The sequence below is a fragment of the Alnus glutinosa genome, chromosome 5 (genome assembly GCF_958979055.1).
Source record: "Alnus glutinosa chromosome 5, dhAlnGlut1.1, whole genome shotgun sequence".
NCBI classification, from domain to species: Eukaryota; Viridiplantae; Streptophyta; class Magnoliopsida; order Fagales; family Betulaceae; genus Alnus; species Alnus glutinosa.
This window is the reverse complement of record NC_084890.1, coordinates 14,359,489-14,385,002: the sequence shown is the minus strand read 5'-3', so window position 1 is coordinate 14,385,002 and position 25,514 is coordinate 14,359,489. Positions and strand designations below refer to the sequence as shown.

General features: G+C 39.8%; 1 protein-coding gene across 5 annotated transcripts in view; it reads left to right on the top strand.

Annotated features, from left to right (window-relative positions):
- LOC133868083 (potassium transporter 11-like) overlaps positions 1-25,514 on the top strand; it is a 45,625-nt gene that overhangs the window by 13,900 nt on the left and 6,211 nt on the right. For 4 of the 5 annotated variants that reach the window (XM_062304899.1, XM_062304900.1, XM_062304901.1 and 1 more), the window contains 4 exons: positions 8,594-8,644; positions 8,760-9,020; positions 9,193-9,360; positions 22,726-22,980. In XM_062304899.1, the coding sequence (XP_062160883.1) occupies positions 8,594-8,644; positions 8,760-9,020; positions 9,193-9,360; positions 22,726-22,980 (735 nt within the window). The remainder of the gene's footprint in view (positions 1-8,593; positions 8,645-8,759; positions 9,021-9,192; positions 9,361-22,725; positions 22,981-25,514) is intronic. The other variant, XM_062304903.1, reaches the window with a different exon arrangement.

Genomic DNA, 25,514 nt, shown 5'->3' with positions numbered 1-25,514 from the left:
GAAAAAGACTAGAATGCTCTATTAATTATGACTCCAAAGATGAGAGTTCAAGCCGTGGAAAAGGAAAGGAAAGGGGTTTTTTAGCTCTTAATGAAGCCAAAATTGTTACTTGGAACGTGAGAGGGTTGAATGAGGGGGATAAATGCAACTGAGCCCTTTTAGGGAAATGGTTATGGGGATAAGCCTATTAAATATGGCAGTCAGTGGGGTGGGTTAGGAGGGGGTGAGAGGAGTTTTCTAGATGTTCTAGTTTGAAGGAGGGTGATGGGTCCAAGATTAGTTTCTGACACGATGTGTGGTGTGGGAAACGACCCCTTAAGGCAGCGTTTCCAAAGTTGTATAGCATTGCCTGCCTTAGGGATGCTTCCGTGGCTTATCCTCTTTAGTTCTTTAATGGCTTTCCTCAGTGGAACATTAATTTTGTTAGATCGGTGCATGATTGGGAGTTGGAATTCTTTTCCTCGTTTTTGATAAGTTGTATTCCATTAAGCTGGAACATGATGGTGTTGACAAGCTTTGATGTAAAATTGTTCTATAATGTCTTATTCCCCCATGACAGCAACCTCTTTCCTTGGAGGTGTATTTGGCGGAGTAGGGCCCATTTGAGAGTGACTTTCTTCGCTTGGTTTGCTACTTTAGGTTAGATCCTTATAGTGGACAACTTTAGTAAGCAAAAAATCACGGTAGATTGGTGTTTCATGTGTAAGAAGAGTGGAAAAACCATTGACCACCTATTTCTCCATTGCGAGATGGTTAGTGCCTTATGGTACTCTATTTTCTATCTTTTCAGCTTAGCGTGGGTCATGTCTCGTTGAGTAAGAGATCTCCTCACTTGTTGGAGAAGGAAGATTGATAATTCTCAAAGTGAAGCTTTGTGGAAGATGATCCTGCTCTGTCTGATGTGGTGCATTCGGAGACAAAGAAATAATCGGAGCATTGAAGGCAGTGAGAGGATAGTGGCAGAGCTAAAGGCCTTATTTTTTCATACCCTTTTTGAATGGATAGCTGCTTACGATTGTTTGCACATTTCTAGTTTTTGTGACTTTCTTCTTTCTTTTTTTAATCTCTTTTCTTTTTTCTATTTAGGTTTTTCTCTTGTATATGTCCTGTGTACTTAGGTACGACCTTTGGTTTTTAATGAAATCCTTTTACTTATTAAAAAAAATGGGTAAATGTATCATAAATCATTGAGTGAACGCGTGATTTGAAGGCACTCTCACTTTTTAAAAATAAAGATTCGCTCCTTAAGTTTTTCGCGAATTTGAAAATGGTCATTCCATGTCTTTTTCCGTCCAGTTTTGCAACGTCCGTTAGGGTGAGTCTTCGTTTATCCACATAGGCGTTGACACATCAGCTAAAACGACACCGTTTAGGGTATTTTTTTGGCCAAATCACCTTAAATTAATATTTTTTGTTATTAAAATCTATAAAATAAAAAAAGAAAAAAGAAAAAAGAGCCCATTGCCGATGAAATAGAGCTGAAGGTGAAGGTGAAACAAAGTTGGATGAGGGACTGGTTTGAGTTGAAGAAGTTGTTTGATTTTTTTATTCCATTTGATATGAAGAATAATTGATCTATACAAAGGAATATGAAGAATAATTGATCTGTAAAAAGAACATTTTGCTGGAAAGAGCCGATGGTAGACATGGTGTTTGAGAAAATGACACATGGAGGAATCGGAAACCACTCCCTTGTTTATATTTATATATATAAATCTCTGTCAGCATGTGAAGGTTGTGCACCTTTATCTTAAATCTTTTGCCTGTAGCTTTCTGGTAGTGGAATGAGATTTGCACACAAGCATGTGAAAGACAATCATGAAAAAACAAGGAACCATGTTTGCACACCTGTAAGTTTTTTATGCTTGGATGAGTCAAAACTATTTTGTGTTCATCTGGATAGACATCATTTTCCAACATGGATAGAAAATGACAATCATGCTAGGAGAAATGCTGATCCAAAAGAGGGTTACTCCACCAAGTCAGTTGGATGAGGTATAATTTGACTATCTTTCTTGGTTGCTCTCACAGAGGACTGACGATGAGCAGTGAGTCATGCCCTCTAGTTTTGCGCGATGTGAATAGACTCTTCCAATCGAAATATATATAGAAATTGGGTATATTTACTCGTTAAGTTCTTAGAGCATTCCTAGTAGCCTCATCAAAATAGCTTTTTAGTTATTTTGGTGAGTCAATTTGATGAAAACACTAAAAAACCACTTCCAGCAGCCTCACCATTTTAACTAAAAAGTTTTGATGAGTGAAATTACTCACCAATTCTGATGAGTGAAATTTGATGAAAACACTAAAAAACCACTTCCAGCAGCCTCACCATTTTAACTAAAAAGTTTTGATGAGTGAAATTACTCACCAATTCTGATGAGTAATATTCACTCATCAAATTTTGTTTCACCTTTCTCTCTCACATGATCAGCACACTTTTTTCCTTTTTTTCTCTCATTTTCTTCTCTCATCTCCCATCTCTCTCACACGATAATGTCCTTTTTTCAAGGATATGAAAGATTCTTTGTAAAAATATTAAATAGAGAAATAATAAAAAAATCTGAAAAATTATTATTTAAATGGAATAGTGAATATTGACTAGTTAAAATGGTGAGGCTGCTGGGGGGATTTTCATAAAGTGGCTCACCAGAATAGAATTTTTTTTTTTTTTTTTGGCTATTTTGGTGAGTAAAATTTGGTGAGGCTATTAAGAATGCTCTTATAGATGATATATATATATATAGTTTGTTAGAATCCATGTATAATATGGTTATGTTCCTCATTTATTACAAGTCATTATGTCCTTTTGGGGGTCATTCTTCAGTTGAATACAAATGTAGCCTTGGTTTCTTCAAGCAACCAAGGTTGGGATGAGGTTTGCTCGCTCGAAATTGTTTAGCGAAGAGAATTGCTTGCAAGTCAGGTTAGCTTTTGTTGTTTTTTGCAGAAGAAACTAGTATTTGGAAGGACCACAGAAGAGAAAAAGTTGCAGTTATTGTGGGCAAGTAATTGCCAATAAAGTTATGATAAGATTATCTGCATGAGAATTGCTGAAGTAGGGTTTCAGATAAATTGAAGGAGAAAACTCTGAAATTTGTGGTTGGAATCCAGCGAGTCGGCGACCATTGAGATCAAAGCTCATTTATAAACAAGGAGTGGTTTCTATTTTCTCTCTGTGTCATTTTCTCAAACACTGTAGAAGAATAGATTATTTGGCTTTGAATGCTTGCTCATCTAGTGAGCGTCTATTCAATATATATAGAGATTACATAGAATACAAGATAACTTCTAACTTCTAGCTTCTAGCTTCCTGATCTAATACTATCTCTTGGAGATAAGTCTTATCTAATACAAACTGTAATCAGTAATCTAAGACTAATTTAAATACAAGTAGAACTCTTATCCCTAGGAACCGGCTGTCACTAGGAGTTGTGAACTACCGGAAGTCTTATCAATACACTCACTAGAACTCTTATGTGTTAGAGACGAGTTAGGAGTGTGTTGTGTGTTAATATCCTCCCTCAAGTTCAACGGGAGTTCACGGACGTTGAGCTTGTATGATAGACGATGGAATCTCTTTGAAACCAGGGGCTTAGTGAGGACATCTGCAAGTTGATCTTCACTTGGAACAAATAGAATCTCTAGGTCTTTGGAGGCAACCAGCTCACGAACAAAATGAAAGTCAATGACTACATGTTTGGTGCGAGCATGAAAAATAGGATTAACGGACAAATAAGTTGCACCAATATTGTCACACCATATCTTTGGTGGAGTAGAAAGTGTAAGACCAAGTTCTTTGAGTAGAGATCGGATCCAGATCACTTCAGCAGCCGTGTTAGCAACAGATTTGTATTCAGATTCTGTAGAAGACCTAGAAACAGTAGGCTGTTTACGAGAACTCCAAGAAATCAAGTTGGAGCCAAGAAAAACACAATAAGCACCAGTTGAACGGTGATCATCCGAGCATCCTGCCCAATCAGCATCTGAGTATGCTTGAAGAGAAGTTGTTGAGGTCTTTTGTAACAACAAACCATGAGTGATGGTACATTTGAGGTATCTAAGGATTCGCTTGACAGCTTGCCAATGAAGTTTGGTTGGTCGATGCATAAATTGGCACACACGATTAACCGCAAATGCCAAATCCGGGCGTGTAAGAGACAAGTACTAAAGGGAACCCACCGTGCTTCTATATAAGGAGGGTTCTTCCATAGGATCACCTGTAAATGCGGATAAGGCTGCAGAAGATGACATGGGAGATGATACTGGTTTTACTTCCGTCATGTTTGTTTTGGAGAGTAAATCCCGAATGTAGCGCTGCTGGGAAAGTAAGAGACCATCTTTCACGGGTATAACTTCAATTCCAAGGAAGTAGTGTAACTTTCCAAGGTCTTTAACAGCAAAATCAGTGCTTAATAGCTGTAAGAGTTCATCAATGGCAGTGGGAACAGATGAAACAATAATAATATCATCAACGTAAATAAGTAAATACATAGAGACGGCTGCAGTATGATATATAAACAAAGAAGAATTTGCTTTTGAGCCAGTAAAACCAAGGTCAACCAATTTCCCACTAAGGCGAGCAAACCATGCTCGTGGTGCCTGCTTCAAGCCGTAGAGAGCCTTTTTCAGTTTGCAGAGGTGATGCGGATACGAAGGATGAATAATCCCCGGAGGTTGCTTCATATAAACATCCTCGGATAAGAAACCATGCAGAAAAGCATTTTGGATGTCAATTTGTCTCATAGACCACCCAGCAGAATAAGCATGTGATAACACAGTTCGGATGGTAGTTGGTTTGACAACAGGGTTGAATGTCTCACCAAAATCAATGCCTGCATGTTGGTGAAAGCCCTTAGCCACCAATCAGGCCTTATGACGTTCGATAGACCCATCTGCCTTCCTTTTAAGTTTAAAAATCCATTTGCAGCCAACCACATTCGTCGCAACCGAAGGAGGAACAAGTGTCCAAGTGTTGTTTTTGAGCAAAGCATTAAATTCGGTTTGCATGGCAGTGCGCCATTCACTAATCTTGATAGCATTGGTGAAACATGTAGGTTCTGTAAGAGCAGCTTCAAAAAGTAATGCCCGAGGGAGAGGGTAGCGCATTGTCCCGTTAGTGAGCTGTCTGATGGTCCGAACATTATTTTGAGATCGGGTCCGCATAGGATGTACACGGAGAGGTTGCTGTATAGAGGACACATCCGGTTCTGCAAGAGATGAAACAGAAGAAATAGAAGGGCTAGAAATACTGACACTAGTAGGGGAAGAAGGGGTATTGAGAACAGGGTTGGTGGGTGGAGTTGAAAGTGCTAGGTTGTTGGGAAAAGATGGGGTTAATGAAACAGACACAGAATTGGAAGAGGAAGGAACTAGAGCTGGAGTAGTGTTGGAGAAGGGAAAGACATCTTCATGGAAGATGACATCCCGAGAGATAAATATGCGGCCAGTTTCAGGGTGGTAGCATTTATAGCCCTTATGACTTGTGCTATATCCTAAGAAGACGCAGGGTTTGGATCTAAGTGAGAATTTGTGAGAATTATATGCCCGAAGATTAGGAAAACACTGACACCCAAATACCTTAAGAAACTTATAATCTGGAGTTTGAGAGAAAAGTTTCTCAAAAGGAGACAGATTTTTGAGTAGGGGAGTCGGCAGTCGGTTTATGAGGTAGCAGGAAGTTAGGCATGCATCATCCCAAAATTTCTTTGGGAGTGAGCTTGTTGCTAAGAGAGCCAAGGTTGTATCGATGAGGTGTCTATGTTTCCTTTCCACACACCCTTGTTGTTGATGAGTGTGAGGGCAAGAAACATGATGGACAATGCCAATGGACTGAAAATATTGGTGGAGGTTGTGATATTCACCCCCCCAATCAGTTTGAACAGATTTTATTTTGGTATTAAGAAGACGTTCAGCCATGGATTGAAATTTGATAAATACTGGCATAACATCAGATTTGGCCTGAATAGGGTAGACCCAAGTAAACCGACTGAAAGCATCCACAAAAGAGACATAAAAACGATTTCCATTTATTGAAATAGATGGGGAAGGACCCCAGACATCGGAATAAACTAAGTCTAACGGATTACAAATAGAAGTTTTAGACACTAAAAAGGGCAATTGATGACCCTTTGCTTGTGGACAGACCGGGCAGGGCACTGTTGCCTTATTGGATAAAACAGGAAGCTGAAACTTGGATAGAACAAAGTTGACCGTTCGAAGAGCTGGATGTCCCAAACGGTGGTGCCAACTATGTGAAGAAGTCCTCTCACCAACGAGTGCTTGGGATTGAGATGAATGCACTGGCGACAAAAAGAGGTGATAAAGGCCATCCTTAAGTGGGCCGTGATGAATTGGGAGCCTGGTCTTGCAATCCTTAATAGTAAAAAAAGAAGAGTGAAACTCAAAGAAAACATCATTGTCAAGGGCAAATTGACGAACAGAGAGGAGATTCTTGCATATATGAGGAACATGAAGAAGTTGTTTGAGGAGAAATTGTCGACGAGATAAAGAGAGAGTTGCAGAACCGGAGTGAGAGATAGACAGACCTGTACCATTACCTATTCGGATTTGATCTTGACCAGAGTACTCCTCAGAGGATATGTTCAGATTCTGCAAGTTGCTGGTAAGGTGGTGTGTTGCACCAGTATCCGGGTACCAGTTTTCTTCTGGAGGAAGAGTAGGGGAAGAGTAATAGGCCTGAGTAGGCTGGTACTGGGCTGAGGGAGGTCCAGCAAGTGCAGGGTCAGGACGCTGATAGCATCTGGGGGCAGTGTGCCCAATTTTGCCACAGAGCTGGCAGACGGGCCTAGAAGAATGGCCTGAGTCAGGGTAAGAGGTGCTTCCTCTGCCGCGGCCAAGAGAGAAATATCCTCGACCACGGGAATTGTTGGTGCGACCACGACCGCGATAGCCCCGACCGCGTGAAGGTGCACCTCGTGTTGAAAAGTTGGCAGTGGGCACGACAGGCTCAGGAGTGAGATGGTGTTCGATTCGCATCTCATGTGCCAGAAGATGGCCGTAGATTTCATCGAGAGTCAGAGGATCCAGCCGTGTGGTGATGGAGGTAACAAACGGATCGTAATCTGTCCCGAGACCGGCTAGGAAATAGGATGTTCGTTCAAAGTCGTTGAGGTGTTGGCTGGCAGCAGCAAGGTTGTCACAGAGAGCCTTGAACGTTTGGAAATATTCTGTAATTGATGCACTACCCTTCTTGGAGGTAGCAAGTTGATAATGAATCTGCATTACCCGAGACCGGGCTTGAGAGGCAAACATGGACACTAAGGTAGTCCAAAGTTGGTGCGCGGTAGCACAACCAACAGCATGAACAACGAGTGGTTCAGTAAGCGTGGAGATGAGCACGCTGAGTAGCATCTGATCACGTTGGCACCAAGCTAAAAATTCTGGATTTGCTATGGTGGCAGGAGCATTTGGACTAGTGCTCGGATTTGGAATTGTCTGGGCCGGAGGTGTGGAAGTACCATCCAGGAAGCCATAAGAATCTTGGGCTTTAACAAAAGCCATGATCTGAGTTCTCCAACTAGGAAAATTGGCATTGGAGAGTTTGATTTGCAGAGTATGATTCATGTTTGGGACGGTAAACAGGACGTTGGATGAATCAGACTTGGAGGAAGAAGTCGGGGAAGCAGACATGATGTTGAACGGAAAAAAAAAATGGAGACGTGAGTCTATAGGGGCTCTGATACCATGTAGAAGAATAGATTATTTGGCTTTGAATGCTTGCTCATCTAGTGAGCGTCTATTCAATATATATAGAGATTACATAGAATACAAGATAACTTCTAACTTCTAGCTTCTCGCTTCCTGATCTAATACTATCTCTTGGAGATAAGTCTTATCTAATACAAACTGTAATCAGTAATCTAAGACTAATTTAAATACAAGTAGAACTCTTATCCCTAGGAACCGACTGTCACTAGGAGTTGTGAACTACCGGAAGTCCTATCAATACACTCACTAGAACTCTTATGTGTTAGAGACGAGTTAGGAGTGTGTTGTGTGTTAATAAACACCATGCCTACCATCTTCTCTTTCTAGCAAATTGTTCATTGTTCCCATGTGCTTCAATTTCCTTTTTACAGATCAATTATTCTTCATATAAAATGGAATAAAAAAATCAAACAACTTCTTCAACTCAAACCACTCTCTCGTCCAACTCTGTTTCACATTCACTTTCAGCTTAATTGCATCAGCAATAGTTTTTTTTTTTAGATTTTAATAAAAAAAATTAATTTAAGATGATTTGGCAAAAAAAAAACCTAAATGGTGTCATTTTAGCTGATGTATCAATGCTTATGTGGATAAACAGTGACTCACTCTAACAGACATTGAGAAACTGGACAGAAAAAACACGGAATGATCATTTTCAAATTTGTGAAAAACTTAAGGAGCGAATCTCTATTTTTAAAAGGTGAGGGAGTGATTTTTTAAAATTGCGCGTTGACTCAGGAATTTATGATACATTTACCAAAAAAAAAAAAATGTCTTAAGGGCGAAATTTTTGAAAATTACACGGTAATTGTTATTGTTAGTTCTCTCCTTAAAAGATGCTTAACCATACAATCTCTTGCAGTTCTATCTGCTGTTGGTGGGATAAATGTGGGCCACCCCGTGATAAATAATGGTATCTCCATGCTTCTGGATCAAAGCATTGTCTTTATTTACTTCCTTATATCTTTAACTCTTTCACATTTTCAGTTTACTAACAATTTATAACTTCCGCTATTACTGTGATGCAGATGTAGTTGTGCTTGTTGCTGTTGCTATAATAGTAGGTTTATTTAGCATGCAACACTATGGTACAGATAAAGTTGGTTGGTTATTTGCTCCAGTTGTTCTTGTTTGGTTTCTCTTAATTGGAGGTATTGGCATGTTCAATATTTGGAGATATGATAGCAGTGTCTTGAAAGCTTTTTCTCCAGTTTGTATATATCGTTACTTTAGAAGGGGAGGGAGAGACAGCTGGACATCCCTTGGAGGTATTATGCTTAGTATAACAGGTAAAACTTTTTATTATGGCAGTTGATCTATTTTCCTTTTCTTTTCTTTTTATTTTTTTATTTTTTTTAACATATATAATTTTAAAAAAATAATATTGCCCTTTCAATTGCATGAAAATCACGTAAAAAACTGGTGAATTTTATTCCCTTGACTACATGTGATCTATTACAGGAACGGAGGCACTTTTTGCTGACCTATCCCATTTTCCAGTTTCATCCATACAGATTGCTTTCACAGTAATTGTATTTCCTTGCCTTCTTTTAGCCTATTCTGGACAAGCAGCATATCTTTTGAAGAACCCAGATAATGTCGGGGGTGCATTTTATCATTCAATTCCAGGTTTGTTCTATGATCTTCAGTCTGTAATTCATGAATGCAGATAGCTCTAGAAACTTATTAATATGTGGTGCCAAAATAGATAAAAAGTTTTTCAAAAAAAAATGTGAATACCTGAAAGTTTTTCTGCTTGAGTGTAATGTGGACATTGAGAAGTCATGCAGAGACTTTTTATTAAGATGGAATGTAGAATAAGTTGAACCGTAAACCCACCATTACTCTTTCTCAGGGCTTGTGATCTGATACATAATGATCATAAATGTGATAGAGGCAAAGTAGAAAAGGATTTTAGCTTATGCTTGTCCTTAAAAGCAGGGTCTACAGAGTGTGATCTGGATACAGACGTAACCTCCAGTGTTTTTGTGTGAGTAGGCCGCCATAATGACTTGGATATTTGCACTTGAACTTGGTGGCCCATTAATGTTGGAAACCGATGTGCATCACAAACACATCAAGAGCAGCAGAAGAAAATAGGAATGAAACCTCATGTGTTGCATGTATCACAAACTTTTCAAAATAAGCACACAAGCACAAAGTTAAGCAAGAATCACATACCTTGAATTGTGCAATTTCAAAAATCAGTTTTGATACTCTTTCAAACTCCTTTGATCTTCTCCTCAATGTCTATTGAAGGCCAAGAGTGTGGGCTCTAACTACACATGAACACTCCTTAAATAGGCTTGTAAGACCTAGAGACCAGTGGCCGCACACCTCTAGGAGTATTCTCCTAGTGTAATTTGGCCAACCCCTAATAGGTTTCTTATAGCTTGAGGATGAACCCCAAGAGAAAATAAAACCTAGCTTGAATGGGCTTAGGACACGTGTCATCTCATGATTTGTCCTAAGTTACCATTAATTACAACTTATTCTACTAAAAAGTTGTAATTGTGTTCTAGGATATATTTTATTATACAAGAGCTCTCTTGACTTATTATAATTGCATATGAACCCTCTATGAAATATCCATTGCGAAATAAAGTCAAAATAAATATACAGTCACTTTATTTTAACTTTCTCTCAATTCTTTGAGTCTTCGATTTAATCTGTTGATTATTCTTATACTGTTAGAGTCCAATTCTAGGGAGTATATTGTTGAAACGTAGAGGAAGAAGAATTATTCTCATTGCATATTCACCTCATGCGATTATATCATTTTAAATAGAGAAACCATAGAGAAACCCTACGAACTAATATGGAAAGAAAATACAATCAGAATAAATCAGAGAATAAAATCAGGACCCAATATGGAAAGATCCGTTATTTTCAACACTCCCCCTCAAGCTGAGGCATAGATGTCTTGCATGCCCAGCTTGGATAAGACTAAATGAAGAGTACCACTAGAAACACTCTTTGTCAAAATATCCGCCAATTGTTCTCCAGTCTTCACATATGGTGTGCAGATGATATCTTCTCTGAGTTTTTCTTTAATGAAGTGTCGATCAATCTTAACATGTTTGGTTCAGTCATGTTGGACTAGATTATGAGCAATACTGATGGCTGCCTTGTTGTCACAATACAGTCGCATTGAGTCCTTGGAGTCAAACCTAAGCTCTGTCAAGAGTATTTTCAACCATAATGTTTCACACACTTCTTGAGCCATAGCTCTAAATTCCGCCTCTGCACTTGATCTGGCAACCACAGACTGTTTCTTACTCTGCCATGTAACCAAATTACCTCCCACAAGTCTACAATAACCTGATGTAGACCTTCGATCTGTAATCGAGCCAGCCCAATCTGCATCTGTATAGACTTCTATTTTCAAGTGATCATGTGGAGAAAACAACAGTCCCTTACCCGGTGAGGATTTTAAGTAGCGAAGAATGCGATAAACAGCTTCCATGTGAGGCTCTCTCGGAGAATGCATGAATTGACTCACCACACTAACATCATATGTATTGTCTGGACGGATATGGGATAGATAAATCAATCGCCCAACCAATCGCTGATATCTGCCCTTATCCATCAAGGAGCTTTTGCCACATTCTCCCAGTTTAACATTTACCTCTACTCGATTGTCAGTAGCTTTACACCCGAGCATTCCTGTTTCATTAAGAAGATCGAGTATGTATTTTCGTTGGGAGATAAATATACCATGCTTTGACCTTGCCACCTCAATGCCCAGAAAGTAATTCAGAGTCCCCAAGTCTTTTATTTCAAACTCATTTGCAAGACGATGTTTTAAGTTCTGCATCTCCCCATCATCATTGCATGTCAAGACAATATCATCAAGATACACAATTAAAGCTGTTACCTTTCCTTGAGAGGAATGCTTGATGAAAAGTGTATGATCAACCTAACTCTGCTTGTAACCAAATCTTTGCATAGCCCGAGAAGACTGCTCAGACCATACTCTTGGAGATTGTTTCAGACCATACAAAGCATTCTTTAGTTTGCACACTTTTCTTGCTGAGGACGAATCCTCCAGTCCAGGGGGAATTTCTATGTAAACTTCTTCTTTTAGGTCTCCACGCAGAAATGCATTTTTCACATCAAATTGATGTAGAGGCCAGTCCAAGTTTGCAGCTATAGATAATAGAACCCTAATTGAGTTCATCTTTGCTACAGGTGCAAATGTTTCCTCATAATCAATCCCATAGGTCTAGGTAAAGCCTTTTGCAACCAGTCTGGCTTTGTAGCGTTCCACAGAACCATCGGCCTTATGCTTGATAGTGAACGCCTACTTGCAGCCAACAACCTTCTTTCCATTAGGTCATTTGACCAAATCCCAAGTCCTGTTCTTGTTAAGGGCTTCCATCTCTTCATGCATCGCTGTCCTCCATTTTGGATCACTAAGTGCCTCCTGTAGATTTCTAGGAATAGACACAGAAGACAATTTGGATACAAAGGAACGATATGGTGAAGAGAGATGTTGATAAGAAACAAAATCAGAAACTAGATGGTGTGTACATGACCCAACTCCTTTGCGTTGTGCAATGGGCAAGCTTGTATCATTGACAACAGGTATTACAGAATTCATATCAAAAGTAGACAGAGTAGTACCTGAGCCCGGATTAGATGTTTGGCATATAGCATCAGGAATTGTCTTAACTTTCTGGCGTTTGGAGTAAACTCTCAACTCTTCCACAGGTGTTGCAGATGGCTGATCAATAGGTTTAGTTGGAGACTCATTAGTAACCTGTTGTTGTTCTTGCTCTGGCTTTGGCATAGGAGTAGAGATAGGTAACGGACTTAAAAAATCCTCTTCATCAATCTGACTCTCCCCCTGAAGAGGAGTAGGGGCGGACGAGAAGTAGGATTGTTGCTCAAAGAAAGTGACTTTGTACCCCTTTTGAGTGGATGGTGATAACATTTGTACCCCTTTTGAGTGAGAGAGTAGCCAACAAAGACACATTTGAGTGATCGAGGGTCTAACTTACTCCTAGTAGGACCATGAATATGGACAAAGCAAACACAACCAAAAACTTTTGGAGAAACACCTTTTTGCAATAGAGACAGGTGGGGACAACACTTCGAGGGGTGTTTTGAAATCTAATACCCGAGAAGGCATCCTATTGATGAGATATGTAGCAGTGAGTAAGGCGTCCCCCCAATAACATTTGGGAACATGCTTGTCAAACATAAGGGAACGAGTTACCTCTAACAAGTGCCAATTTTTCCGTTCAGCCACACCATTTTACTGTGGAGTATCAACACACGTGGTTTGGTGGATAATGCTGTGTTTGCGAAAATAGGCCTCGAGATTACTAGACCTTTATTCGCCCCCATTGTCAGAGCGAACAATTTTAATTGTGGCATTGAATTGAGTCTGAACCATCTTATAAAACATCTAAAACATAGAAAACACATTCCTTTTGTCCTTTAACAAGTAGACCCATGTGATTCGGGAAAAATCATCAATAAAAGACACAAACCACCGAGAACCAGATAAAGAAACCACTTGTGAAGGACCCCACACATCAGTATGAACAAGAACAAAAGGTGCATCACTTTTATTGATACTAGGAGAAAAAGACACACGATGGTGTTTTGAAAGTTCACAAGTTTCACATTGAAACTTAGAAACATTATTATGCAAAAATAACACAGGAAACATGTGTTGCAAAATTAAAAACGAAGGATGCCCTAAATGTTGATGCCAGAGCCAGATTCTAGCTACCGAGTCATCCGCCCGAACTGTATGATAAGCCTGTATGAGCCGACCATGTTTGTCGAGCTAAGAGTCCAGATAGTATAGGCCATCCTTCAAACTACCACTGCCAATCATCTTCCCCGTGGCTAGGTCCTGAAAGGTTAGGGACATGAAGAACAAAGGCCAAGGTCATAGAAGGGGACACAGAAGCAGATCCTTTACCCGATACTGGCGACGGAGAACTGTCAGTTATTCTAACTTTGTCTCTGTCTAAACAAGGATTATATGATGAAAATATAGGAGACATACTAGTCATATGATTAAAGGCACCGGAGTCAATGACCCACAGATCATCAGGTGGAGTAGCAAATGCATTTAGAACCGTGGCTAAATTACCTATAAGAAACGAGGCTGATGCTGCAGTAGCTGGTGTGTCTAGGGGTGGGCATCGGTTCGGTAGGCGGTTAAGTCGGTTAACCGACTTTTGTCGGAATATAGTCGATGAATTTATTTCGGTTAAGCGATTAATAAGCGGTCGGTTTAAGTTGGTTAAGCGGTTAATCGGCGGTCAGTTAAGTCGGTAAAGCGGTTAATAGGCGGTCGGTTAAGTCGGTAAAGCGGTTAATAGGTGGTCGGTTAAGTCGGTTAATATTCAGTTAACATGGGTAATGAAACAACGTCGTTTTGATTTTTTTAAAGGAAAAAAAATAGGATCAAACGTTTCGTTTTTACTAAAACGACATCGTTTCATTTTATGTCGGTTCGGTTAATCGGTTCGAAATCAAAGGCGGTTCGGTTCGGTTACAGCTTAAACGGCGGTTCGGCTCGGCTCGGTTACCAAACCAACTTTCGAAATAAAATTTTATACCGACTACCGAACCGAAAATTAGTCGGCAGAGTCGGTAGGCGGTTCAGTTCGGTTCGGTAAGCGGTCGGTAGGCGGTAGGCGGATAATTTGCCCACCCCTAGGTGTGTCCAATCGAGACATAAGTCGATGGAGTGTTTCTACCTCGTCTTTACTCAGTCCCCCTGTATCTGTAGTAGAGGAAGAAGTATCAAGTGTGGGAGTGGCCATCTTAACTGTGGAAGTATGTTGGGCTCGAGGTCTGAATCCTCTACCTGTGCGACCTCCAAGACCTCGAGTAGGACGGCCCTGAAGCTTCCAACAAGTCTCCCGAGTATGTCGTGACCTATTACAGTGGTCACATAATAATTTATCTTTATCATCCGAAGTCCTTGTTGAAACGTAGAGGAAGAAGAATTATTCTTATTACTTTATGATCTCATGCGATTACATCGTTTAAAAAGAGAATCCCTACGAACTAATATGGAAAGAAAATAGGCAATACAATCAGAATAAAATCATAGAATAAAACGTAATCAAGTAAGACCCAATATAGAAAGGTCTGTTATTTTCAACACTCCTCCTCAAGCTGAGGCATAGATGTCTCGCATGCCTAACTTGGATAAGGCTGAATGAAGAGTACCACTAGAAACACCCTTTGTCAACATATCTGCCAATTGTTCTCCAGTCTTCACATATGGTGTGCAAATGATACCTTCTTTGAGTTTTTCTTTAATGAAGTGTCGATCAATCTCAACATGTTTGGTTCGGTCATGTTGGACTGGATTATGAGCAATACTGATGGCTGCCTTGTTGTCACAATACAGTCGCATTGAGTCCTTGGAGCCATAGCTCTAAATTTCGTCTTTGCACTAGATCTGACAACCATGGACTGTTTCTTACTCCGCCATGTAACCAAATTATCTCCCACAAATTTACAATAACTTGATGTAGACCTTCGATCTGTAATCGAGCTAGTCCAATCTGCATCTATATTGGCTTCTATTTTCAAATGATCATGTTGAGAAAACAACAATCCCTTACCCGGTGAGGATTTTAAGTAGCGAAGAATGCGATAAACAGCTTCCATGTGAGGCTTTCACGGAGAATGCATGAATTGACTTACCACACTAACAACATATGCAATGTCTGGATGGGTATGGGATAGATAAATCAATCGCCCAATCAATCGCTGATATCTGCCCTTATCCACCAAGGGGCTTTCGCCGCATTCTCCAAGTTTAACATTTACCTCTACTGGATTGTCAGTAGCTTTAAACCCGAGCATTCCTGTTTCTTTAAGATCAAGTATGTATTTTTGTTGGGAGATAAATATACCATGCTTTGACCTTGCTACCTTAATGCCTAGAAAGTACTTCAGAGTCCCTAAGTCTTTTATTTCAAACTCATTTGCAAGGCGATGTTTTAAGTTTTGCATCTCCCCATCATCATTGCCTGTCAAGACAATATCATCAACATATACAATTAAAGTTGTTACCTTTCCTTGAGAGGAATGCTTGATGAAAAATGTATGATCAGCCTGGCTCTGGTTGTAACCAAATCTCTACATAGCCCGGGAAAACCGCTCAAACCATGCTCTTGGAGATTGTTTCAAGCCATACAAAGACTTCTTCACTTTGCACACTTTTCTTGTTGAGGACGAATCTTCCAATCCAGGGGAAATTTCCATGTAAACTTCTTCTTCTAGGTTTCCATGAAAAATGCATTTTTTTACATCAAATTGATGTAGAAGCCAATTTAAGTTTGTAGCTATAGATAATAGAACCCTAATTGAGTTCATCTTTGCTACAGGTGCAAATGTTTCCTCATAATCAATCCCATAGGTTTGGGTAAAGCCTTTTGCAACAAGTCTGGCTTTGTATCGTTCCACAGAACCATCGGCCTTATGCTATAGTGAACACCCACTTGCAGCCAACAACCTTCTTTCCATTAGGTAATTTAACCAAATCCCAAGTCTTGTTCTTGTGAAGAGCTTCCATCTCTTCATGCATCGCTGTCCTCCATTTTGGATCATTAAGTGCCTCTTGTAGATTTCTATGAACAAACACAGAAGACAATTTGAATACAAAGGAACGATATGGTGAAGAGAGATGTTGATAAGAAACAAAATCAGACACTGGATGGTGTGTACATGACCTAACTCCTTTGTGTTGTGCAATGGGCTGACTTGTATCATAAACAACAGGTATTACAGAATTCATATCAAAAGTAGATGGAGTAATACCTAAAGGAGTCGTACCTGAGCCCGAATCAGATGTTTGGCATGTAGCATCAGGAATGGTCTTAGCTTTCTAGCGTCTGGAGTAAACTCTCAACTCTTCCACAGGTGGTGCACATGGCTGATCAGTAGGTTCAGTTGGAGACTCATTAGTAACCTGTTGTTGCTCCGGCTCTGGCATAGGAGTAGGGACAGGTAACGGACTCAAAAAATCCTCATCCTCTTCAATCTTACTCTCCTCCTAAAGAGGAGTAGGAGTGGACGAGAAGTAAGATTGTTGTTCAAAGAAAGTGACTTCTATAGAGACAGTATTTTCTGGATGGAGGGTGATAACATTTGTACCCCTTTTGAGTGGGAGAGTAGCCAACAAAGACACATTTGAGGGATCGGGGGTCTAACTTACTCCTAGTAGGACCATGAATATGGACAAAGCAAAAACAACCAAAAACTTTTGGAGAAACACCTTTTGCAGTAGAGAGAGGTGGGGACAACACCTCAAGGGGTGTTTGGAAATCTTGAACCTGAGAAGGCATCCTATTGATGAGATATGTAGTAGTGAGTAAGGCCCCCCCCCCAAATAAGATTTAGGAACATGCGTGTCAAGCATAAGGGAATGAGTTGCCTCTAACAAGTGCCAATTTTTCTGTTCAGCCACACCATTTTACTGTGGAGTATCAACACACGTGGTTTGGTGGATAATGCTGAGTTCGCGAAAATAGGCCTCGAGATTACTAGATCTTTATTCGCCCCCATTGTCAGAGCGAACAATTTTAATTGTGGCATTGAATTGAGTCTGAACCATCTTATAAAACATCTAAAACATAGAAAACACATTCCTTTTGTCCTTTAACAAGTAGACCCATGTGATTCGGGAAAAATCATCAATAAAAGACACAAACCACCGAGAATCAGATAAAGAAACCACTTGTGAAGGACCCCACACATCAGTATGAACAAGAACAAAAGGTGCATCACTTTTATTGATACTAGGAGAAAAAGACACACGATGGTGTTTTGAAAGTTCACAAGTTTCACATTGAAACTTAGAAACATTATTATGCAAAAATAACACAGGAAACATGCGTTGCAAAATTAAAAACGAAGGATGCCCTAAATGTTGATGCCAGAGCCAGATTCTAGCTGCCGAGTCATCCGCCCGAACTATATGATAAGCCTGTATGAGCCGACCATGTGTGTCGGGCTGAGAGTCCAGATAGTATAGGCCATCCTTCAAACTACCACTGCCAATCATCTTCCCCGTGGCTAGGTCCTGAAAGGAGCAATAGTAAGAGTAAAAGATTACACGACAATTCAACTCAATGGTAATACGTGCAATGGATTAAAGTTTAGTAGCAAGGTTAGGGACATGAAGAATAGAGGTCAAGGTCATAGAAGGGGTAACAGGAATCCTTTACCTGATACTGGCGACAAAGAACCGTCAACTATTCTAACTTTGTCTCTACCTGAACAAGGATTATATGACGAAAATAAAAGAGACATACCAATCATATGATCAAAGGCACCTGAGTCAATGACGCATGGATTATCAGGTGGAGTAGCAGATGCATTCAGAGCAGTGGCGAAATTACCTGTAAAAGCGGAGGATGATGCTGCGGTAGCAGGTGTGTCCGGTCGAGACATAAGTCGACGGAGTGCTTCTACCTCGTCTTTACTCAGTCCCCCTATATCTGTAGTAGAGGAGGACGTATCAAGTGTGGGAGTGGTCGTCCCAACTGTAGAAGTATGATGGGCTCGAGGTCTAAATCCTCCACCTGTGCGACCCCCATGACCTCGGGTAGGACGGCCATGAAGCTTCCAACAAGTCTCCCGAGTATGTCGTGACCTATTACAGTGGTCACAGAATAATTTGTCTTTGTCATCTGAGGTCGCATCTGCTGTTCTGTCCCTATCTCGAAATCTGGAATTGTTGCTCGGAGTGCGTTGAGTTGCACCCACAAGAGCGGATTGGGACTGTGAACTGGAATGAAGCATAGCGCTACGACGACTTTCCTCATTTTGAATGTAAGAAAACACCTCTTGTAGTAATGGAAGGAGCTCCTTCCAAAAAATCTGAACCCGCACAGGATCATACTCTGAATTCAATCCACCCAATAACTCATAAATGCGTTCTTCTTCAATCATCTTCTTAATTTGAGCGGCATCAACAGCGCACATAGGCTGCAAATTCTGATAATGATCTAACTCCTACCACAAACTGCAGAGTTTATGAAAATAAGTGGCTACTAGAGAATCACCTTGCGTGAGACCATGGATTCGACGCTTCAAGTCATACTACAGTGCAGCATTCCCTATTTTGGAATATGTCTGAGCAGCAGCATCCCAAACTTCTTTGTTCGTATGGAGAAATAAGTACCCCTAACTGATTTCTGGTTGCATTGAATGCAGTAATCATGACATAACTGTGAAATTTTCTGCTTCCCACTTATCATAAGCGGGATCATTGGACTGTGGTTCTTGAATTCTGCCATTCAAGTATCCCATCTTCCCTCTACTCTTAATAGATAAAAGAGCTGATTGTGACCAAGTAAGATAATTGAGCCCATCCAATTTGACAGTTTGTGATTTGAAGAGTTGGATTGTCACCAAGGGAGGTCACCACCTGACTCACTGCCCCTTTTGTCTGATTTGTCTCCGACATTTTTGAATCAGACATCCTACCAACTATAGTGCTCCAACACAATTGGTGGACTCAAAATATATATATATATATAAATTACAAGGAAAGATGGAACTAGAAATTGAACCATAAAAATAGGTGATTCATTTTGTAACCCTTTTTTTTTGCCTAAACTACAGGTTGTTTAGTAGGGTGAACGACAAACCTGGAACCTCTTTTGAACGACATGTTGTTTTGTGATAAACGACGTGTCGTTTAGTCAAGCAGAACAGTCTCGCCGTCGCCGGAGCTCCACTCGCCACCGCTCACGTCCGCTAGTAGGCCTCAAAAACTTCAGGATGAACCAGAACTCGTTGAACCAAACAAGGAAGGCCACCTTGTTTGCAATTGGTCCATCAAACACACCGAGTAGTATTCGAGATGGATCAGTGTTCACCAAAAACGCCAACGTTCGTCGGAAGACCAGCCCAAAATCTGCCGTTAATACCTTCTGTGGGTTGTGCGACCTAGATTATGGTGAGCCACATCTAGTTGCACAATCCCAAAGGGAAGGCGCGGCAAAACAATGATGCGGCAGAGAAAATTAGGAAACGAACGTAGAACCCAAGCACCCAGAAATGAACGAAACCCTAGGTTGGCTCTGATACCATGTTGAAACGTAGAGGAAGAAGAATTATTCTTATTACTTTATGATCTCATGCGATTACATCGTTTAAATAGAGAAACCCTACGAACTAATATGGAAAGAAAATAGGCAATACAATCAGAATAAAATCAGAGAATAAAACGTAATCAGGTAAGACCCAATATGGAAAGGTCCGTTATTTTTCAGTAGTCCCATCTCGAAATTTGGAACTGTTGCTCGAAGTGCGTTGAGATGCCCCCACAAGAGTGGATTGGGACTGTGAACTAGAATGAAGCTTAGTGCTACGACGACTCTCCTCATTTTGAATGTAAGAAAACACCTCTTGTAGTGATAGAAGAAGCTCCTTCCCAAAAATTTGAACCTGCACAGTATCATACTCGGAATTCAATCCACCCAAGAACTCATAGATGTGTTCTTCTTCAATCATCTTCTTAATTTGAGTGGCATCAACAGCGCACATAGGCTGTAAAATCTGATAATGACCTAACTCCTACCACAAACTACGAAGTTTATGAAAATAAGTGGCAACTAGGGAATCACCTTGCGTGAGGCCATGGATTCGGCGCTTCAAGTCATACTTCAGTGCAGCATTCCCCACTTTGGAATATGTCTGAGCAGCAGCAGCATCCCAAACTTCTTTGGCCGTATGAAGGAATAAGTACCCCTGACTGATTTTTGGTTGCATTGAATGCAGTAACCATGACATAACTGTAGAATTTTTTGCTTCCCACTTATCATAGGCGGGATCATTGGGCTATGGTTCTTGAATTCTGCCATTCAAGTATCCCATCTTCCTTCTGCTCTTAATAGATAAAAGAGTTGATTATGACCAAACAAGATAATTGAGCCCATCCAATTTGACCGTTGTGATTTGAAGAGTTGGATTTTCACCAAAGGAGGTCACCACCAGACGCTCTACCCCTTTCGTCTGATTTGTCTCTGACATTTTTGAATCAGACATCCTACCGACTATAGTGCTCCAACACAACTGGTGGACTCAAAAAAAAGAAAAAATTACAAAGAAAAGAGAACTAGAAATTGAACTAGAAAAATAGGTTCTTCATTCTGCAATCAGTTTTTTTTTTTTTTTTTTTTTTTGCCTTAACTACAAGTCGTTTAGCAAAGTCAACGACAAACTTGGAACCCTTTCTAAACAACATGTCATTTTGTTATAAACGACGTGTCGTTTAGTCAAGCCGAGACAGAACCGTCTCGCAGTCACCGGAGGTCCACGTGCCACCACTCACGTTCGCCGGTAGGCCTCAAAAAACTCCAGGGTGAACCAGAACTTGCCGAACAAAACAAGGAAGGCCACCTTGTTTACGATCGATCCATCAAACACACTGAGTAGTGTTCGGGATGGATCGGTGTTCACCAAAAAATGCTGACATTCGTCGGATGGACAGCCCAGAGAACGCCGATAATACCTTCTGTGAGTTATGCAACCTAGATTATGGTGAGCTACATCTAGTTGCACAATCCCAAAGGGTAGGCGTAGCAAGACCGTGGTCCGGTAGAGGAGTATAGGAAACGAATGGACAACCCAAGCACCTAGAAACGAACGAAGCCCTAGGTTGGCTCTGATACCATGTTGAAACTTTGAGGAAGAAGAATTATTCTCATTCATATTCACCTCATGCGATTACATCGTTTTAAATAGAGAAACCCTACGAACTAATATGGAAAGAAAATACAATCAGAATAAATCAGAGAATAAAATCAGGACCCAATATGGAAAGATCCGTTATTTTCAACATATATTTATTTTAGTAACTTTTTACTAAAATGCTCAGACCCGAGACTTAGAATAATCAATTCCCATTGAATCTATTTCAAATGGATATTTCTTATTTCATAAAGAGATTTTGGATTTCTTGTTGATGAGTAGTATTCTATGATGCTACATGCGATCACCCAGTGCATTTAGATGTTGGCCACGCAAGATCTCACTTCTAAATACATCAAAATGATCTATACTTCACATTTAAGTTCTCATTACTTTTAGGATTGAGAGTCAATGCTAAGTCGTGAGTTCAAGTTATTCTATTGACAATGGTTTATAAAATAACAATTCACTGTGGTCCAGTTCAGTACATTCCAAATACATCAACATCTCAATCAAAAGTCCCTACTTCCATGATCGAGATAGATAATCATAATTGATATGTTATAGTCTTATTAGATGAAATGCACAATTCTATTACCGACTTCAAACTAGGGTTTATGAGCCACAAAATTATGATTTAGATTTTCTGTGTATTAATCTTATTAACCTACTTAAACCATATACAATGTAACTTATGGACTATATTTATCAGATAAACATGCAATGCGCAATGTTCTTGAGATTCTTAGAAAATATAGAACTTTATTAATGATAAAATGTCAAACAAAAATTGAGTTTTAGGGCACTATCCCTAACACCCAAACTCATTAAATCATTGGAAAATGGTCTCCTGAAATCTTTGGAGCTGCCTTTCCATGTATCTTTTGATAGTTTCTAGAAAGCGGGTTTTTTCACGCTGCGGTAGTTGATAATAATAGAGAATTAGATTACAGTAGTAATTTGATTTCTCGAACAACTTATTGGTTTGTGATTATCATGATGTGTGAATTAGTTGCTAAATTTTCTAGAATAAGATAGTTGGAGATAAGTGTTTATTGTTCACAATATAGTAGCAGTAGTTCATTTTTTTTGTTCTAGTATCAGTCAGAAGGAGCTTCACAATCATTGTGGAACATTCATAAATAGTTGGAAATGATTTAAGGTATGGGGACTAATGTAAAGTAGAAGTCAGTTAGGTTTAAGCATTACGTAAAATTTATCCTTATAATTTTTTCCAGAGGGATGATTACCATTCTATGTGGTAAGGGGTTGTCTGACAGATGCTGCTTTTTCATCGTTCTGCAGATAGCATATATTGGCCAGTGTTTCTTGTTGCAACTGCAGCTGCTGTTGTTGCAAGTCAGGCTACCATATCTGCAACCTTTTCATTAGTTAAGCAGGCCCTTGCACTTGGCTGTTTCCCAAGAGTGAAAGTTGTACATACCTCAAAGACGTTCCCTAACCAGATATATATTCCAGATATTAATTGGATCCTTATGATTCTTTGCATTGCGGTGACAGCTGGATTCAGAAATCAAACCCAAATTGGAAATGCTTCTGGTATGTCTATACTCTGTTGGATCTTTTAACACGTTTAATGGATTTCAATCTTGTGGTGGATCTTGATTAGTCATATGGTCCAAACTCATTTGGTTTCCCACTATTTTAGTGTGTAAAACTTTCTTATGTGGGATCGGAATAGTTTATAGTTGGAATCCTTGCATTAGATTGTCATCTACTCAGTTTGATTGTTTGGATCAATTATCAGAAGTATGTTTAACCAAATTAATTTTGTATTTATGGTCCATCAACAGATTAAGGTGGATCCTTTGGGGCTGGGTTGTTTGTGTGGGGCTCTACATCTTGCTTGTTAGTTCACGATCAAATTCTGAGAAGAACTCCATTACAATAAAATTAAAATTAGAATACTATATATAAAGCATAGTCTTAGGCCTGAAAGAAAGATAAACGTCAGCTGGATAAAGTTGCTAAAATGGTGAGTAAACCACTGGAAAATTGAGTTTGCATTGGGTAAATGTTGGCAAGTGTAAAGCATTCAAAACTAATATGAGGTACCCAAGGAAAAAGAGGGATGAGAGAGGAAAAAAAAGAGGAGAAAAACAGGAACTGGGGACATAAGGGCTTGTAGATTTCTAAACAAGTTTGGAGATCATGATTCAGAGCACTGGTGATGTGACATGAATGAATAAAGTTCGTATTTTGTGGATGGAATAATTAAAAGTTTGGAATCTCCTGATTTAGTTGAAGATCTGCTTATAAGGCTCAAATATCATATAAGATATTCTGTTGCTGGTTCAAAATTTTGGGCCAGCATTGTGAATCAGATTTTGTTTTCGTCTTTGAGAGACTTTCGCTGTTCGAAGCTGATTTTCTACTTGCTAACCCTTATAGAAAGTAATGCTTCCTTAGAGAGGGTTTAGTACTGGAATGATAATAAAGGTTCCAAATTAGACTTTCCCATAGTCATGTGAATATTTACCGAAGGGATGGACCGGATAGGACTATTGATGCAGCATGGTGTAGTTTGTCGTAGAATTAACAAACACAAAACTCACAACTCTTTCTAAAACCAAGAACAAAATCAAGGATTTTAGGCAAAATAAGAGAAAAACCTTTTAGTATTTCTTATTGAAAACAAATGAAAAATAAACATAAACTGCGGCTAAGGCTATCCTAAGTGAGTTTATATAGAAAACAAGTCCAAACCCTACTATGAAATCGAAATAAAACAAAACCGTCGAATCATGTTTGAATGGGCAAAAGTCCTGTTCGAACGGAACTTTGTGATGAAGTCCTCAGTCGAACAAGCTTCAACCAAACATCTCAAGTTGTTGTAAGATGCAACACTTGATTGAATGGGCATCAACCGAGCCTCTTGGGAAGTCACCTCAGTCGAACGGGCATCTATTGGCCATCAACCAAGACTCCTTGTAAGTCCGTCCTAAACTCACCCAAAGGCCTCGTTCAAACGCGTACGCCTTCTCTTATTTTCTTCATGAAGTCAAACGCAATTTGATCTACATCATCCTCCCCGGGTTTGAGAGAATCCGCCCTCGAATTTGCATCCTCATTAGATGAGTCTCCTTGTGTATGGAACAAGATGTTTACATTGAACACATGGGACGTCTGAATGTGCTTGGAAGCTTAAAAGTTGGTATGCATTAGGATTTATCTTTTCCATAATCTCCAATGGTCCAATCTTTCTTGCCGGAAGCTTATTATATTCCCCCACTGGAAATTGATCCTTAGTTAATACAACCCACACAAAATCTCCTCCTTCAAATTCCATGAAACGCCGTTTTTTGTCAGCACTTATTCTAAACTGTAGCTTTGTGAACTTCCTGAATCTAACCAATAAAATCTTCAGCTTTAGCATTCGCCCACTTCAAATCAGGAATAGGTGCCAAGTCCAACAATACACCAGGATTAGTTCCATATACAATAAAGAAAGGACAAAAATTGGTGCTCCTATCTGTAGATTGATTGTAGGCAAACTCAGCTTGAAATAGCTTATGATCCCAAGATTTGAGATGATACCAACTAAGCTCCTAAGCAAACCTCCCAATGATTGGTTGACCACCCCCATTTGGCAATCGGTTTAAGGATGATAGGCACAACTAGAATTGTGCTTTGTGTTGGACAATCTCCACAAACATCTCCAAAAATGGCTAAGAAATTGAGTATCCCGATCAGAAACAATGGACAATGGCAATCTATGGAGTCGGTAAACCTCTCAGAAATACAATTGAGCTACATTCACCGCATCAGAAGTTTTACTGCAAGCAATAAAATGAGCAATCTTAGAAAACCAATCAACCACAACAAAGATGGAATCATTACATCTTTGTGTCCTCGGTAATCCCAAAACAAAGTCCATGTTGACGTTCGTCCACGGTTGATCCGGAATGGGAAGTGACATGTACAACTCGTCAGTAGTGGCTGTACCCTTGGACACTTGGCAAATCCAGCATCCCTCCAGAAACTTTGCGACTTCTTTCCTCATGGTTGGCCAATAGAACTGATCTGCTATAAGTTTCAGTGTTTTGTCACGTCTCACATGACCTTCATTGTGT